Source organism: Pholis gunnellus (assembly GCF_910591455.1).
Source record: "Pholis gunnellus genome assembly, chromosome: 11".
In the NCBI taxonomy this organism is placed as follows: Eukaryota; Metazoa; Chordata; class Actinopteri; order Perciformes; family Pholidae; genus Pholis; species Pholis gunnellus.
In genome coordinates this window covers 12,126,473-12,145,898 of record NC_136538.1, presented here as the reverse complement: position 1 = coordinate 12,145,898, position 19,426 = coordinate 12,126,473, and the positions used below count along the sequence as shown (strand labels likewise).

Here is a 19,426-nt window from a genome sequence, read left to right as displayed (position 1 = left end):
TCACGCAAATATGGGGGAGATTGTGACTATAATACACAACCACATGCTGCTGCTGCTGCACACAGAAAGACCCCCGCTGGTTGGAGGCCAGAACATTCCTGCTGTGCAGCAGCAGTGCTGGACATTGAGTCAACCATGCAGATGTAGATGTATATATAGGAGAGGAAGTGATGGATGGACATTTTTCTCTTTTATTTTTTTCCTTTTTCTGCTCTGCATCAAACCCTTTTTCTTTTACATTGTTGTCTTCCAGACAGCCTCCTCAAGCTTTTTGGTGTCCTGCTGATCAATGAATTATTTTCTTTGTAGCCTCTTATTTCGTGCTCATCTTTTCCACCATCTCTCTCAGGGCTTCTTGTCTCTCTCAAAGTCACCCTGGGCTCTGTGTGTCCTCTCACACTAAAGTTTCCTGCTGAGAACTTTGCTGGATTGCCTCACAGTTTCATCCAACAGGATGATGTTCTGCAAGGTTGGGTTATTGTTTGCAGTGTTACCAATAAAAAAAACAGTATTTTATTTTTTTCCTAAGTGCCTGCATGTCTGTGAGTGGCATGCACTCTCACCATGACCCTGCATTACTTGGCTTTGTATGCTGACTGCTGCTGGCAGCACGAGGGCAGTAAGTGAATCCACTTTTTATCTCTTGGCATCTTGCTGGAAGGCAGAAATATACAAGTAGTACTGCTTTAAATGTTACTTCAAGTTGAGCACAGGTGTCAGTCAAATTCAGCTTTATGTACATCGTAAAGTTACACATTTTTACAACTGACGTGCAAAGGTACCAATTGTATTGATATGAATTAGGCCTCCAATATTTAAATTTATGAAAATCCTTCTTTTTTTATCAGCTTTAGCTTTAGGTCAACACACCTGCAGTCATTTGTTAGATAAGTGCAAGGACTTTTAAACAATTTGTCAGCAGAAAGGAAACACACGTTTTATAATAATAATAATTATCATTATGCAAATGTGCTCTCCCGCACCAATTAATTAGTCACATATTTTGAAAACTCGTGGTGCACCAAGAGTCTTACCAGCTTTCACTATGATATTTTAAATGGACTAAATAATTGGTGTGATAAGGTGCCTGAAATTAACAACAAAGCTAGATACTGTAGAAAACAAGGGATAAACTGAATCCCGATGGCCTGGACAGAGACATCCACAATAGCTATTTTTTCTTTATTTGGATCATCTTAATCCTCCATCATATGGGTACATGAAAAGACAATTACCTGATAATGACAATATATACACCATATATTTGCAATCATGCATAAGATTTTAGTGTCACATTCCATTTCATGTTCATATTTGATCATGTTTTACAGATAGCACAGTAGGATACAAACAGACAGGAGAAAACCACATTCGACAGTCACAGAGGATCCTCTTAGAGAGTAGCTTATGTCATGGTAAAAGCTTTTTAGTGGCAGAAAACGATCATGGGGCACTTTTTAAACGATCTTTGGCAAACCTGAGGGCAAACACTGTTCGGAGACGGCTTTTTGATTTCTATCTTTATGGTAGTTTGAGGTTGCTATTCATACGTGACCTGACCCCGGTAGGAAAAGCTGAAAAGCTCTTTCAGAGTAAAGTGCATAAAAAGATATATATTTCAAAAGCAGGAAGGACATTTTTATTTTTGCTGTTAGTATTCTGTTTATTAACATCTGCACTGACAATAAATTGAGTTCAGAGAGACAAAATTCTTATTCTGTGACTTTACTTTATAAGGCCACTGAGTTACGCAAAGTAATGAAAGTGACTAACTTTTACTGGGTTTATTTGTGTGAGTCAAATACATATGAGAACGTTTTAAAAGAGAAGTAAACAATCAAGCTATTAAAAAGGCCAGAATGTATTATCTAAGGCTTAGGTGGCCAGGGAGACTGTTCCATAGGCGCGGCGCTGCCGAGCCAAAGGCCCGGTCGCCCATGGGGTGGAGCTTGGTGTTGGGGACCCGGAGGAGCGAGCTGTTTGAAGATCTGAGGGTATATGTGATTTGAGCAGAGCAGTAGGAATGGGGTCCAGGGTACAGGTACAGGATTTCATTTTTCTGAGGATTTCCTCAACACGGCTCTCCTGAACCTCAGCGAGATGTAGAGGAGACAGCACACTCGCAGATAAGGTGTTGGTGTCAGAGGGGAAGCATAGATGGAGAGCTGGACATCAGAGAGCGAATGTTGTTGACCTTGGATCTGAAAAAGTCAATGAAGCTGTTGCATTGCTCCTCTGTAGCCTCATTTGAAGAGGATGGTTGTGGCTTCAGGAGATGGTTTATGATTGAAAAAAGCTGTCTAGAGTTGCCAGGGTTTTTATTGATTAAGCTGGAATAGTACTGTGAGCCGAGCATCTTTAAGGGAGTTAGAGTAGGCCCTTTGATGCGGAAAGCCTGTTTATGGACAGTGAGCCCAGAGTTCCAGAAAACGCCCAGCTGTTTTTATTTTCCGCAGCTCATTTGTGAACCAGGGAGCGCAGCGTGAGAAATTTCCACTAATTCATCCATTGATGCAGAGGCTGGGCAGGTGATGAGCTGGAGATCCACGGTCATAGTGGCTGATTCAATGCTTTGCCAGTTCCGGAAAGACATTTGATGCTTAGGTCTAATAGTAGGCAGCACAAAATTCAAGGCCATTGAGACCACCTTGTGGTCGGACACACCGAGATCGTAAACCTGTAGGTTACTGATGGGAGCAGAGTTACTGTAACGGACTGAGTTATGTTATAAGTGTTATTGTGTTATCAATAAGTTGGTGATTGCATTTACGGAGGTCGGTGAAGGCCTCATGAGGATGTTGTTGTGTTGGTGCTGCGAGCCTGTGGGGAGGACCGGGAGCAGATGGTTAAGTTTGTTGAGAACGTTTGACGGATTGACTGTTGTTTGGCAGTAGCCTGTGTACTGTCCGATAATAAAACACCACAAATAAGATCACGTCTCGTAGCTTTCCTGACCAAGGGTCGCTACATTACTATCGCCGGGGATGAGTGATTTATTTATTCATGCTGTGCGTCAGATCACATTCCTGTAAAGTGTGCGATGATATCGTTAGCCAACATCTTCTGCAACGTCCGTATTCTCTTGTACTGATTATAGCATATCCTCTTCACTTGATTCCAGCCAAGGTTTCAAGAGTGTTTGGTCCATACATTAGAGGGAGAAGGACGACAAGGAGGCGAGCTGTTGCTGGGCCTGCATAACTTAATTCGTACACTCACTCTTTCTGCTGTATTGAGGACAAACCGATATGCCAGAGATAGACTTGCTGCTGCAGGACTAGGGGAAAAACGTCTTACATTCCAAGGTAAGTCAGGCATCATGATTGACAGACGTATTTTTCTTGAATTAAGTTACCTTTCAAAAACATTAAACGTTATTGTATTTCCAGTTAGATCGGTTGTTTGTATTATTATCTTCGATTTTCAGGTAGTCATACAGATCCAGATGATTTTAGAGAATTTATTTTAGAGGCATATCCAAAACTCAGACAAAGGGGAGGATTTGAGTTGCTCAAAATCTCTGGAACACGAAGTCGCCAACTGATCATCATACCATGTCCCAATCAGGGTTACCATGTGAGACATTTGAAAGATCCACAAACGCAGATTGGTCATGCTACAATTTTCATCCGACCACTCCTAAGAAACCTGAATCTGGACCCTGTAAGATCCTCACTTTTAAACTGGTGTTCCCATATGAAAACGGCAGAGTATGAACATTTACATAATTATAGCTTGTGTTACATTTTAAAATGATCTTGTTTACAGGCATGTCAACCAGAATGCAGTAATGGACCACCTCAGACATGTGTGACGTGTGGAGAGGAGTTCCCTTTTACAAGAATCAAGGCTCACAGTGATGAATGCCTGAGGTATTGCTCTACAGAACTAAAACGTCACATTTGTCAAGCACTCAAGTAGTCGTACATTAAGCATTAGGCTCTGGAGTCTGCCTAAAGATGTAAAGCATTTTGAATGTGGATGATCCTGTATGATCCTGAATATCGGTCTTGAGGGAAAGTTGAATTTGAATGGATTTATTCTATTCTATTTATATGACCATCCTCTTCTAGTTGCAGTGTTTTTCTGAATGTGTAATGTAATATAAATTATACTAGCCCCGATAACAAAACGTACTTCTATTTACCCAAGACCATCACAGAGCAGTGGTGAGGTAGAAATTGTGGTGACCACAGAAAGTGCCTCCCGAAGTGAAGGTAGATTTGTGAGCATGTTGACAAGACTACAGGGAAGTGAGACAATCAGTTTGTTTAGTTTACCTAAGTTGTTCATTTAATACCATTCTAATTCATTGTATATACTGTGCACTTATTTTTTATTATTCTATTTCTTCAAATTCAATATCTGCTCTGTTATTTTATTGTACTGTATATATTGTGCATTTCCATATGTAATATGTTATATTTTAATTTACTCTGTAAATTGCTGCTGCTACAAACTAATTTCCCCCTGGGGATGAATAAAGTGTATATCTATCCATCTATCTATTGACTTTTCTTTTTTGGAAGCGTCTCCAAGCATCCTTGGGAAACTCGTGCAGTTCTGGATGGAAGGCGCTTCACAGACACCAGCTGGATATTAATGTGGTGGAGAGCAACTTCCCCAGTTCCTCCACCTGCTTCCACCAGCTGAAACTTCCAGGACATTACAAAGACGACTGTAACTTTGAAAGAGACATTCTTGCTGCTATTTGTAGCACTGGCACTGGGTTTGGATTGGTCTAGCCATTCATCACAAATGAATAGCCTCCTTGATAGTCAGCTTTTGTAATATCCAATCATACGGAGCAAAAAATAAGCCAACCAAAATATCACACAGAAACAGGATGTTTCATTCGATCATAATGGATCATAATGGAGTCATTTAGCCTTCAAGTAATAAACTCAAAATGTGGAAATGAATTGAAAGGTAGGGAAGTGATTTGATTTGATTTGAACACAATGTTGTTCGGATCATTCGTGAGATTATTTGGATGAGACGCATCTGACAGTTTAATACGAGGAACAATGTACTTCAACTACAAAAGCATAGGCAACATCTGAAGGCAGCAACAACAAGGGAAGCACTTTAAATGGAGTCAAATATCTAAATATATTCCTTTAAAGAAACACATCACAGTGTTCTGCCTCTGGCCTGGGCAACCCTGGAGTTTGTCCCGCGACGTAAAGCATTACAGATGAAGTCTCCAGCCTCTAAAACTTTGGTAAGGTTCACACCCTACGAAGAAAAACACTGCGGCATTAGTTAAGTTCAAATGTCTTCAAGGTGATTTTGGCTGTTCATGAATGTGTGCAACAGGTGATAGAAAACTAAAGTGTAGTGAAAATATCCCACCAGCAGGGGTAAGGATTGTTATACAAATTATCCCTCTAGACGGGGCGTGCAAACACTGTGGGCTTGTGCAAGTTGTGTGAAACCACTGATATTATAAAATAAACATTTACAGGGCAGTATGTTTGCAGAGCGATCTGTTTATGTAAATAGGCTCTGAAAGCTTGTTGAGTTAGGTTGATCTGTTGGGATTATAGAGACATAAAATACAAAGTACACTGTGAAGACATACTTACAGTTTCAATGCCCATGCCGTGGAGCATGTAGAGTACATCCTCTGTTGAAACATTGCCAGATGAACCCTGAGCGTATGGGCAACCTCCCAGGCCAGCTACTGCCGAATCCACCACAGAGACCCCCATCTGCACAGGACACACAACAGAGACATTCAGCCCCTCCACACAGGCTTCACCTCAGGTAAAATGTAGAAACAAAGATCCTTGTTCCATTGGATTGTCCTGCCCGCTGCAGCGTGCCTTGCCAGGGCCGCGGTCGTGTTTTACAGCTGTTCAGGAGAACTGTGGGCTTATGTCCTGACGATGAGTGGGCACAGAATGTCTCGCAGTATGGCTTAGTCATCCTCTTTGTCAGCATAAACCACTAGCACCACATAATTACCGGCCTGTTCGAACAGAATATTTCATGTGTTTCTGATTCTCCGGGCTGCTCATGTTTTTACAGCACTACTCTACCCTTAACCATGCGGATTCACTTTCTTGCCACATTGAGAAGACATTTTTCACCCGGCTGGACGGTGTCCTCTTACACCATGCCAACAATACAGCAATTGTAGGATTACAAATAATATACAACAGCATGCAAATAATCATAAAAGTCATAAATAATTTCACTGATGACCTCGGTTACAAATGTATCAGTCCTCTGGTCGTGGGGCCTGCAAGAGATTCATTTTAAGGTTGTTTACATTTATCTCATTGGCTGCTTACAATCAACACAACTTTTATGTTTTCTTTGTTTTACTGCCAACAATAGTGTCTTTCATCAGAAAATGGATGATACGTTTTCAAATGTTTTTCTGATTAAATACTTTTGTTGGACGGCTTTGTTTACTGCTTTTGTTTTGATGTTAATGCTACAAATACAGTTGATTCATATAGATATATTTAACAATTCTCTTTTAACAAGAGACACAACTGCAGTTCTCGCCATTTAAGTGTGTAACCTAACCACCTTTCTTGGTTTTCACACTAAAAAAATGATGAAGCCAGACCTTCAGTTCTTTTTAATCATTACGGACTGAGGTCTCGGGATGTTTTCCACATGTCTGGGATCGTCATGAGAATATTAAAGATGTTTTCCAGCTTCCGTGGCAAAGCCAGATGTCAGAGGATCCCACAGTGAGACTAAATTACCACACTGATCCCCTCAGTGGCATTGGGTCATGATGGACTTTCACCCCATGGAGCAGAACCAAGCGAGCTAAATTAAAAGAATCTATATTGCCTTCTTTTTAACAATGCTGCTAATTGGTTGCTTTTCCTCCAGACAAGAACCTACTTCTTTCAGGGGCCGTCTGAGCCAGCCGTAATTGCTGTTTGTGTTGGCAGGGGAAGAGGAGGAGGAGGAGGTGGGGTGGAAGGAGGAGGAGATCTACTCCGGTGTGTGCAGTGCACGAGATTTCCAGACCTTGGGTAAGACCAGAGCAGGATATTGTACAAGGCAGATTTTTTTTTTTGTAGTATAAACACAAGAGTTGTTATCTACCATGCCAATCCTCTCGCTTTCAGCTGCTAACCGTGTAAGGCCAGTGGTCCTCAGCATACTGTTTCAGAGAGGAACAAAACGGACCTTTCAGCAGCGTGCCCTGTTCCTCTGGACACTAATCGCACAGGAATTGGTGGTCAGCCGCTCGAGCTTGCCAATGCTCAGTTCGGTTCACACTGCCCAGAAACCAGATGTGCACTCAGTGTTAAAAAGCCATATTCAGTGAGCTGCGGCCATATAAAAACAATACATTCCTGGGTAAAGACACAGTGCATTTTCTAACTCGCATGATTTGGGATAAGCTTGTTGACATTGTACACTCCGAGTGGACGAGGCTGAAGATGGACAAGCTCCCATTTTTGGTTTTATAACTGCGTCAGAGAGAGAGAGAGAGAGAGAGAGAGAGAGAGCGTGCATTCACTGAAAGATATGAAGCGGTGATGCTTTACCCACTGCAACATAAACTGAGGAGCTGAAAGAAACTGTCACAGATCCACTGACACATATATCACGTATTTCCAGGAACGCATAAATAAGCTTGCCTCTGGATATTACAGGGCAGCTGGGAGAAATACAAAACAAACATACATAGAATAAATAAATGACCTTTCTAACTATATAATCACATCATTCACCTTCCATATAAATTGTTTCATGGATCACCTGGCTCCATGAAAGCAGAACAACCAATAACCACGACAGTGTTAATATAGAAAAGATGTGTGGTCAGTAAAAGGTAAAGAACATTATCAAATCAAACCTATTCAACCCAAAAAAGGAAATTCATTCGGTTGGAGCTGCCAATCGAAAAGAGACAATCCAATAAAAAATAATACAAAACTACAAATTGGCATCGACACAGACTATGTCGAATGCACCTGTTGCACCCATTCTCATTGACCAAGTGTTATAGTAAAAACATCACTATAATAATAAAAATATATTAAAAATATAAATGAAGTGAAGCTTAACCATCATTGTTCCCTTTACTGAAAAACATTAATAGTCTGCACTTGTTTTGTATTCTTTTTTGCTTTCCTAGTTTATTCTGTAAATAAAAGGTATTAATTTTCTCATTACGTTTTTTTTTATTCATAGAATTTGATTGTTTATTCAAGCTACTCACATTTGAGTGTGTATAATAACTTAACATTGGATTATATTATGTGGGTTTTCCCTCCAAAAACATCACTTCACCACTGACAGGGGACAATGGGGATCATTATGATGGTCATAATATGATAATGTTAGACAGTAAATGTCAATGATAACATCATCATATCCACATCTGCCAACGATAAATCAAGGAAATACGACATAAAGTTAAACTGTTCTACTTCCAGTAGATCTTTGACTGTTAGTAAAACAAAGCCATTGACCTTGCACAGTCCATCATGGTTGAACGGTGCCTCATGGACAGAGATAAAAGAGACTACCGAGGATGAATGTTATTGCTAGCAGACAGCTCAAGTGTGAGCACAAACAGGTTATACTGTATTCCCCAGCTGCAGCGGTACACAATACACCAACATTGCGGGTAGGAATAAATAATTTTCTTTGCCAAGCCTGTGAAATCTAAGTACATACGTTGTCATTGTGTGACCTGCCAGGAGTAGGTTTGTAACAAAGCCCCCCCCCCCCCCCCCCCCTTCCCCTCAGACCTCCTGAGAAAAAAAGAGAAAAGGTACAAAGACTGAGGAATGTCTTTATCAAGAACAAAGGAGGTGACTCAGGGCTGACAGCACTGGGGGAATTCATTTATCTCCCAGTTGGTGGTGTGGACTTCTGGCACACTAATGAAAAGCTATATGATAAAATCTTGTTTATGGGTGAGCAAACGGTAAGCAAAATATCCCCGGCTGCTAATATTTTCTGTGGCCACGGGGCCGCTGTGATGACTCATTCCAAATAGGATCCACAGAGGAATTGAACCGTCACTCAGTGCTTTTTCACTCCGCCATCCAAAATCAAGGTTAATTTGATGAATATTTCCTACTTCACACACGGCCATTGTTGAGCTTTTCTTCAGCACAATGTTGCTGCAGGGTCACAGATAAATAGCCCGGTTGATAAAAAGAGAAAAGCATAAATATTAGAGTAAATCAAACCATTATTTCTTCCAAAATACTGTCTTACAGTGTTTAGTGTCCTGACAGAGATGACTTTGAATCATGTTTTGTACTGAGAAATGTTTTGGTTCAGGAAATATTTGTTAAATCAGTTTTTTACAAATCAATTATAAGGCAAATATCTGCTATATCAGGTTATAATACTATGAACTGCCATGTATTCAGTATTCTTATATTTATAGTATATATTTTGTAGACAGGAACGCAGGTGAACAGTTACCGTTAGTGGAAAACACCAGCTACATATGTCGTAACTCATTACTGTAGTTACCACTATCCCCGATAAGGTGCTTTTTCTGTAGTGGGACTGTAACTCTCGTTAATTTAATGTTTCCAGGTCTTAAAAATAGGTCTTTGTTATAATTTACATCACCACAGTAATTATTCAGCAATTTACGAACACTAAAAGGCACAGAGCATAATTATCGTCCGCACATCAGCTATTTAAAAGTGCTATCAAAGTTTCTAGAGTTGGGTCTGCAGCTGCGGCGCCATTCATCACGTGCTCAGCAGCGAGCGAATGAAAGGATCATTTTCCACTGGCCTTTAAGCACAGCATTGTCAGAGAGTTCAACAGCCAAGCGGCAGATGAGTTAGGAGCCCCCCAGGGCCCTTCTATCCACCTAGCTCTCAGTTGCTTTGTCCAACAGACACTGAATAGGTGAGCCTTTGTGCTGACCCCCTCACATCTGTTGACCCACCCAGCCCCCAATGAGCGTCCTCCTCTGCAGTGACAATGTGCTCCAGAGAACTGATACAGCCATATCTGCGTTACCTCTGTTTTATGTGTGGATTTATGTCAGTTTTACACTCGCTACGGGCAGATCGCTGAAAAACACCCCGACGAGAGCTCTTCCACAGGGATTTACAACCTAATTACATTTTTGTGAGCTGTGTATAGAAACAGAGTTTATTACAGTAATAGGCCACAACGTTTTTTTTTTTTCTTCTTCACTACAACACATGTGCACTGTGACAGAAGGGCCCGTTGGAAATATCTTATGGTCATTAAGATTCTGGGATTTTTTTTCAGTGGGCAGTTTGTGAATCATCTTGCTTTGTGGGGAGGCTAAGATCATGTTTCTTAATGCCCCTCTTCCTTGTTGACTGATGGTTCCTGCGTTTCTGTGTGTCCCATTGTAACCTATTTGTTTGGTGCGTTCTTGATACTCCCCAAAACAGAGGATACATTCATAATGTTGTAAACTGACATTTTGTCATTAAAGCTCAGGGCAGATTCTGGTTTACAGTCAGCTTCATAAACATTTGGACACTGATACATTGTTTTCCATGCACCTCCTACTCAAAATGTCAGTATTTAGTTAAGAAGAGAATGTTAGCAGCATTTTTTAGATTTATATTAGATGAACACTTTGTGGAATTCTCTAAATTACTTGAATTTCATATGATTTCAAACCTTAAATAGACAGAATAAATGGCCATCAGTCTGATTGAACATTTTGATGATAATTTAACTTAATTTTGCCTGATTCCAGTGGAAAGTAAGCTTCACTTATCCGTTGCTCTTTGCTCTAAAGAATGAAGAAAATGAAGACAAGATGCTGTCTTTGAATGTACTGCAACTTCTGCCCCAAAGACTGTCTAAAGAGATGGATTGGGAGTTACTTAAGGAAGTTGAAAGACATCCTGGAATACGAATCACCACCTCTGCTTTGCTTCTCCATCTGGTTGTTCCTCTTCATGTCATCATGAGTAACAACATTGATTTATTTAAAGGCTGGGCATTTATCCATAATCGGCTTGTGGTTCTCCACAATAGTGGTCATAATCATCACAAGGAGAGAGATGTGCATGTGAAGGAGAAGATACCCAGAGAATCCCTGCCAAGCCACTGCAGAAAGTAAAGCTGTCAAAGAACTCAACATGAGAGGATGCGTGGATCAAGAGGATGATGCATCACTGTCTTTTGCTTGTACAGAGGAGAACTCTTCTAACCGTGCCAGTATTTGTAAGCCCTCTACAAGAGACGAGTATTTTTCACATCAGGATGTCTTTTCATACTTTTCTTCTCATAAAAGAGATTCACGCTTGTCCTCCCAGAATCATCAGAGCTCATGTCTTCCTTTTCTTTAGAGAGACCTGGAATTGTTTTCCTCCTTCTTTAGAGATACATTACGTCACACAATTTTCAGAGATTTCACTCTGGTTTTTGAAGACGTCTTTTTGATGTCTGCCAGGTTTTGAACATTTTCAAACTCCTTCCTCTGCGTTTCCCAGAATTCAACAGGTCCCTCCACTCAACTTTTGGAGCAGTCTCGTTCCCCTTCATTTAAGAACTTCCAGAAATGCCAGGTGCCTTGAGCGATTAGTGAGGCAGCACAGTCTTGCCAGAGAGAGCAGCACCTTCTAAACCTTTACTGCAATTTCATTTAGAAAGATGGATGGATGGCTATTAATCTGGGTTTGGGGTTGAGCTCCTATTTGTGTGTGTGTATTTTTTTAATGTGTTGATGTTTATGTCTTTTGTGTCTAAGGGTCCTCTCGTAAATGAGATCACTCTCAGTGTGTATCCTTGAGGGACATTTTTGGATGCGTTCATCTTAGTTTTTACAATCATCCCTTACATAATAAAACCTCTTAAATGACTATGAAGGTATAGTCAAAGCTTTATAAGTTAATGTATTTTTTGTCAAAACAATAAAAGCAAGTCCATGTTTGTAAGTCTACTACAATATTACATAAACACACTACTTCTTCTGCTACTGGTGATAATAATTATAGTAATAATAATGATTGTGACATTATAAATCATTGTGGTCAAAAGAAGTAGTAGTAGTTTTGAGATTACTCTTCACACTATACATTTTGAGTTCTTACCTGAAGTGCAGTCAGGATGTTGGGCAGTGCTTGCCCATAAGTGTCATGGCAGTGAACTGCTAGAGCGTTGGTCGGCACCTCGTTCATCACACTCTGCAGCATCTTAAACATGGAACCTGGTGTACCAACACCGATGGTATCCCCCAAGGAAATCTCGTAGCAGCCCATTTCATACAACCTCTTTGCCACCTAAAGAAGAGTGAAAATGTGGAAAAACTCCTTCATTCACAGGAAATCATACAGGAAAAGACCTAACCTTAGCCAATGTAATCTTCCAGTACATACGTCTAGAAAACCTGTATTTTGTAAATGTGATCACGTTTCATTAACATTTTCAATATATAATAAGAAAGTAAAACATTTATCTCACCTGAGAGACTTTGGAAGGTTCAATGTGTCCCTCGAGGGGGCATCCAAGGGCACACGAAACATATCTGAAAGAGGATGTTTGTGAGCGTGTTAAATGTGTTTACATCATATTTGATAACATTTGAAGAACTAAAAAACTTAAGAACTGTTGTGGATCTAACAACATTGTGACATTGTGGTTTCTGCATCCCTGATAGGATAAGAAGATTGCTGTTGATTCGGATGTGTTTTGCTATTTTGTCTGTTCATCTTTTTTGTCACAAAGATTTACATGAAATTTGGTTATCAGATCAGAGATTTGATTTTGGTGGTGATCCAGATCTTGATTTAATGGCATTTAAACAGTATTTGGCACTTGGAAAGGACCATTGTTTGCACTAAACCACTGATGTTTTCATGTTTTTGGAAGGAGAGCTTCATATAATCTAAGATAACTTGATTTACAATTGAACTATATTCAGTAACCTTCCCTGTTTGGTTTGTTTTAATGTCCATCTTGACTTGTAGTTCATTAACGCATAGATATTGGGGAACATCTGGGAGTCTGCAAGCTATCATTAGTTTTCTCCTTCATATAAAAACTGAAGTTCCTTCAACTGTGTTTTCATTCGGAGTAAAAAAACAAACATTAAATATGTGTTTTTTCACTCATTGGGCGCCAATTGATATTCCGAATACTAACCCACGGACTGGAATTTGTCGCTCCTTGGCAGCTTTAATGACTTCCTCAAACCTCAGCATGCTTTCATCAATAGAGCAGTTAATATTTTTTTTACTGAAGGTTTCAGACGCTGACCCAAACACCGCCACTTCAGTAGCACCAGCTGCAACCTTAAAACAGGAGAGAAAAATGAACTTGTAAAGCTGTTTTGATCCCTGTTTTGCAAATGCAGGAATTATCTGGAAGAAAACGAATGTAATGCCGACAGTTAAATGAATGCTTACAGCATCCTGAAAGCCTTGCATGTTAGGTGTCAAAACAGGGTACCGGACATGAGGTTCTCTCTGGATCCCTCTGAGGACATCAGTGTGGTCTGCCATCTAAATCAAGGGGGGAAACGTATGATGTAGAAAAATAAACCTTTAACGTCATCCGAGAATACATCATCCTGCACACATGTTTTCAGAAGCTTGTGCAGCAGACACTCCATAATGGACAGAATTACCTTTTCATTTCACTTATCTCAGTAGGTAAAATGGGTTGAAAATGAATGTTTGCACTTTTTCAGAAAGTAAATAGTGGTTCAATTTACAACAGGGAATGAGAGGGTGACTATATGAAGGGTATTTTAAAATACTCTTTCCCAAAGCATCTGTGGGTCCAACAAGGATGCTAGAGGAGCAGAGTTTCCTCGGTAGTTATGCAGACAAGAAAGAGAGCCTAATAAATCACTCAGCACTCTTTTGCTGTGCACAAAGAAGAGTTATTACCTGCGGTACCCACTTTGAAGAGACAAAGCTGGTGGCCTCGATCACAGGCAGGCCTGTTCCTGAAAGCATGTCTATCAGCTGGATTTTCACCCCTGTCGGAACAATTTCCTGGGGAACAATGAAGCTGAAATTGCTCTTTCTGGATTTGATTCCACTCAAGATGGGAGGTACAACAAGCAGATATCGGGCAGATTTTTTTTTCTCTCAGTGTTTTGCTACACTGCTTGCCAATCACATTGCTATCTATGTTTATATGCAGAGTATTGCGCTTGCTGAATACTATGAGATTTCTCAAAATATACAATATTTGTTATTACACATTGTGGGCTGTATCCCTGCATCCAGTGCAATCTGTAAAACTGCACGTGTGCAATAAGTAAATCATAAAGCAGTGACACGCTAAGCAGAGTATACTAAGCCAGAAGTCGTGTCATCTTTCCTATTCAATTTCAAAGAAAATGTGAAACATATGCTCCCGGCAATTATGGCACACAGCCCATATGTTATTGTTTTATGTACGGAAAATGGGGGTTTCCCCGGTATTTATGAATGACAGTGTATAATTTACCTTTTCATTTTGAAGTCCATCTCTCGGTCCAACTTCAACTATTTTAACAAACTCTGGATACACTTGTCCAGTAACGGTCTGGAACAATATTAAAGAGACACAGAGAAGAGAATAAGGAGAAAGTGTACACTGGCAAGAGATGCTCCACGACATGTTTCTAACATGAACTGTCTACCTCAAAGCCAGATGAAACCCGAGAACCCAAACACAAGCCTGTCATGACATTAGGGTGCAAACTCAGGGTCTCATCGAGGGAAGACTGGGGAATAGGTGAGGGTAACTCCATACAAACCACAAGGGATATTCTGAGGATCAGGGTATTTTCGTAATTCTAGAGAAAAATCCTTATTGAGTTCAAACATTTGTCCCTAACAGAGATTTAAGATGATATAAATGTATATGGCTTGAGTACGCTTCTTTAACTGAGTGTAAATTAAAAAAACACCAAGTTTATGCGATCTATTTGTGTCCACTAGGGACAAGAGAAACAAAACAAGCTAACAGGTATGCAGCTAGCTAATAATGGCTAACGCGTTAGCAACGGGTGCGTTCACATCCAGCAGACATGGAGCAGCATTAGCACTCACAACGGCTTCTGAGCCGGTAGCTGAGCTACGCGAGCCTACAGGAAGTAAGCAGGGGGTTAGTGCACGTTACTTCATAAGGTGGCTATGCTGAGGGACTTGTATGTTACTTGAATAGTTTTATTTCACTTAATGATACTTTATACTTCTTTTGTACTTTTTAATCCACAATATTTATTTATAAAATATAAAAAGACTTCTTACTGCTGCATCATAATACTGCACATTTGTCTATGATACTCACCATTACATGCTTTCAACACATGGCTTTTACTTGTAATGTAGTATTTGTATACTTTTTTTAGGGTAACAATTGAAAACAAAAAGAAAAATGAGTAAATATCTATCTATTTATTAATACAAGCTTAGTAAGTGATCAGTTGTATTTTAATGTAAAGAACCACTATAGGCAGCCTGTTCTTCTTCTTACAATAAACAAAAGGCTATTCTTCTTGTTAAGTTATTATCAAATAATCCTGTTGGCAGCCTAATAGAATTAAACAACACAAAAAAACAGAAACATCTAGCCTGCATTCTTTGTCACATACAGTATCGTACATTTAGAAAGATAATTACAATCTGCCTATCTTATTTAGAGCAATGCATCCTTAAAAATGCAGCAATATGTAAAAGCAGAGCAAAATGTCCATTGAAGAGGACATTACATAAGCAGCATTCACTGCAGCACAATCTGTGGCTGGCTGCTGTGCATCCTCTGTGTCATGATAGAGTCATGTGGCAGAGCATGTGCAGCAGATTAGAAACAAGAAAAACAACGCCCACCTTCTCCGCCAGCAGCCAGCGTGTCAGCCATGGGTAGTCCTGGATGAGTTGCTCATAGCTCAGGCAGTGCTTCACTGTAGTGGGTACGTTGCCCATCCGAATGGCTGCTCTTCAGCCTGCTGCACCTCCGTGTCCTCCAAAACCCGCACAGACTGCTGCGACTAATATAGCAAATTGAAGCGTCAATATGCTAATGCGGAGGCCTACCGATGATGGAGGGCCCGGCTGCATGAGGAGAGTGAATTAGAGGACGGCTGCAGACCGTGATTCAGCAGTCGCCATGGCAGCCACATCCCTACTGTACTAGGGAGGGGATCAAAAGAGAGGGGGGTGGGGGGGACGGAGACTGAGAGAGAGGAAATGGTGTGAAGCAAAGTGGCAAATCGAGCGATATGGGAGATTAATGCCGCACTTTAGACTGGGAATTCTTTGAGGAACAATATAATATGTGCATCCATGAAGGGATGTGCAGGTGCAGGGCAGAGAAAAAAGATACTATAAGGAAAGAAGAGTTTGTGCAGCCGCAGTTCGCCTCCAAGTGATGTATAAACAGGATAAGAACGGCGTGATTTCTTCCCTGCCGAAGCATTTTAACCAGTTTTTTACTAAAAAGTCTTAACAGTTGATGTTTTATATCTTAGTTCAACAAGATTAGATACACATTCAACTCCCTGTACTCGTGAGAATGGAAGGCGTCGGGGAAACAGGCTGCTTTGATTGATCTCTGGTGACCTGAACAGTTGAAGGGTTTCCATTGCCAGACGTGCCACTGCTGCCAATGTCAACTGCATGGTGTAATAAAATCCCTTGTTAAGTCAGGGCAACATTTACCAGAGAAAGAGCCATTCTTCTGAGCCCAGATGTTAACAATAGAGGGGCTTAATGAAGTCCTAGCATTCAACCATCTCACCACGCTAAACTGCTCTGTGATGAGAGACCTCTACCTACCCCTCTCTCAGGGGAGGAGGGCCACTCATATGATCAGCCCTGAAAAAGCCTTTTTTGTAGCGTACTTCAAGGTTGATGTCTATCAGTTGCCACCCCCCTAAAAAATGTTGCATTGCTTCTAATCACTCATTCATGGTCCTCTTAGGTACAGAAAAACTATGCAGCCAATGGTTGAATTTTGAATAACTCAAACTGTTACACATTTCATTTAGCTTTTGTCATACAATTGAATCTGCATTTATCAGTAAAAACAAATTCATTCTTAGAAAAAATGTCATGGTTTCAGTTGTTTGTCGGGCTTTAAATTCTTTTCAGATGTCTGTAAATCTGTGCTTTCAATGCGTCAGAGCCCGGAAATCATGTAAGCTGCAATTTTGCAGAAGCACTATAGTGCAAATTATTTCTATAATAAGTGGGCTACCATAGCGCACAGTGTTGGTCATCTGTATGTTGAACCTTTTAAATGAATATGTTGGGGAACTAGATATAATGTACAACAACAACAATCTGTTGTTATTATTCCCGTAATGAATTCATCATTTGTATTTGATGTCTGTTGTCAGAAAAAGTTGCTTTCTTAATGGCTCTTTTCAATCAACGATAACTGCATCAACCAATTAACCCTAACTGGCCTTTTAACATTTCTACTTTCAAGGAAACTCGGCAGCTACGGTTTATCTTGACAAATACCAGCTGCAGAGGGTCACTTTCAGGCCTTCAGGGGCTTTCCTGCTTGTAGGAGTCAATGTAATGCAGGTGAGTGCAAACTTTAAAGTCTAGGATGGTATGTGAGGGGAGGAAGATTTGACATTTTTACAAAAATAAATAGTCATATAGAACAGGTCGTCTGCCATCTGTAAGATATAAAAGAAATATGAAAAGTTGGGTGTAGTTTCAAAATAACACTGATATGTGAAACATGGATAATACACTTTTCCTGTAGTATATACATTTATTTGGTATAAGAATAACATGTAATTTGGTCTTACTTGCAAATTCATCTGGGAGTTGTAGAACTTTGATCAGTTTTTTTGAGTGAACACAGGATGGAGGATTTGGCCTCTGTCAATCAAATCAAATGGAGGCTACAACAGTACACAACAGTATTAACAAACTAGCTTAGTTCCAGACCTCTGTAGTCACTGCCCACATGTTCGGTGTGTTCAGAGAAATAGAGTAGAATAGGGAAATGAAATGAAGCGAAACAAAATGGCCGTTAAGTGTAATTATCAGGCTACTAACAAATATAACAGCTGCACAAACTTGAAGATGTTTCCTACTTGGTTAACTGTGTAAAGGTACACTACGCTTTACATTTGCGTAGATTAGGCAAACAGATATGCCTCGGCAGGAAAAAGGATGTCTCTAGTTTTTAAGCTGCCTCCTGAGAACAGTATATTTTACACATGAAGATTTGGGAGACCAAGCACATGATGAATGCCTCAAAATATTAGATAAAAATCAAACGGCGCAAATGTCACAATGTGTTTCTGAACTGGAAAAAGTTGCATTTGAAATAAAGACACTGTTCCCTTTTGGCACTAAGAAAGAAGCAGATGTGAAAAAGAGCACTTTATAGAGTACAGGTTTCGGCAGGGCTTGAAAGAGGCTTTAAGCTCTCTGATACATACTGAAAACAAAGTGGGTGAAAGAAAACAGGATCCAGATTAAATCAATTTTCATCCTCCATCCGTCTTCAATTTCTACATCATGGATTTAACTGAACTGTAACAACAAGAGAGTCCTGATGCTGAGCGAATAGCCCATGATCATCACCCTGAAAGCAACAATCATGATGACATAGTCCTTCTTACCCAGAGAAGATGGAAGGGTTTGTTGGATGTATAGTTAGAATAATTACACCCAGTCCTACAAAAACAGACCACTTTGATGGTGTACATTTGAAACTGAATCATGAATAAAACATTCCACACAAAAGGGCAAAGAATGAATGTTTATAAATAATGTTGCTCCTGTAGAAGGAAAGGTATCATCACCCTTTCTCATTTCCATATATATATTCAACTATGTACAGAGAGAACAAAAATGACCACAAACACTTGAAGAAAAAAAATGTAAAGCCCTGTTAAAAATAGCCGCCTACCTTACAGCTTCTTCAGGAAGGCTGGCCGCTCTGAGCCAACTTTCCGCAGCTCCCCTTAGAGACAGCATGTGTGTTAAAGATTATCCTCACAGTAATCCCACCACAGAGCGTCCTGTGGCTCTCAGTCACAAAAGCCACTGACCTGTGTGTTGTGTCCACATGTGATCAAGACTGTTGGGCATTGATGGATGAAATGCGATATCTCTGGCTCTGTACATGTCGCCTAATGCAATGCTGTGGCACCCGCATGTTGAGAATGATTAATATTAGATTTAACAAGAAATGTGAGCAGACAAAAACTCCTCACCGGTTAATAACCAATTGGCTGTAATATAACCATATCATTCATTCATTCTGCTACAGTCTTCACTTTCTTTCTTCACAAAGGCACCAGTTAACCCCACTTAGTCACAGATACATTCAAGCGGATGTTTCTAAGCAGCCAGATATTTATCGCGCAGATTATTATATTGTACCGCAGAGGACTTCATGCCTGGATTACTGCTCCGGCTGGATCATAAAGTATAGAGATTTCCTTCAGTTTATCACAATCCTTGGTGGGATAAATTGAATTTCACAGTCAAATTTATAACAG

The 19,426-nt window shown here is 40.2% G+C and overlaps 1 protein-coding gene across 1 annotated transcript; it reads right to left on the bottom strand.

Annotated features, from left to right (window-relative positions):
- Nucleotides 1-5,133: 5,133 nt before the first annotated feature.
- Nucleotides 5,134-15,875, bottom strand: hmgcll1 (3-hydroxymethyl-3-methylglutaryl-CoA lyase like 1; the record flags this gene model as incomplete). The annotated part of the gene is made up of 9 exons (XM_079169197.1): nucleotides 5,134-5,238; nucleotides 5,589-5,714; nucleotides 12,045-12,233; nucleotides 12,415-12,478; nucleotides 13,096-13,244; nucleotides 13,359-13,454; nucleotides 13,845-13,952; nucleotides 14,413-14,490; nucleotides 15,780-15,875. 9 exons carry the CDS (start codon nucleotides 15,873-15,875, stop codon nucleotides 5,134-5,136), a joined length of 1,011 nt encoding a protein of 336 aa, XP_079025323.1.
- Nucleotides 15,876-19,426: the final 3,551 nt, after the last annotated feature.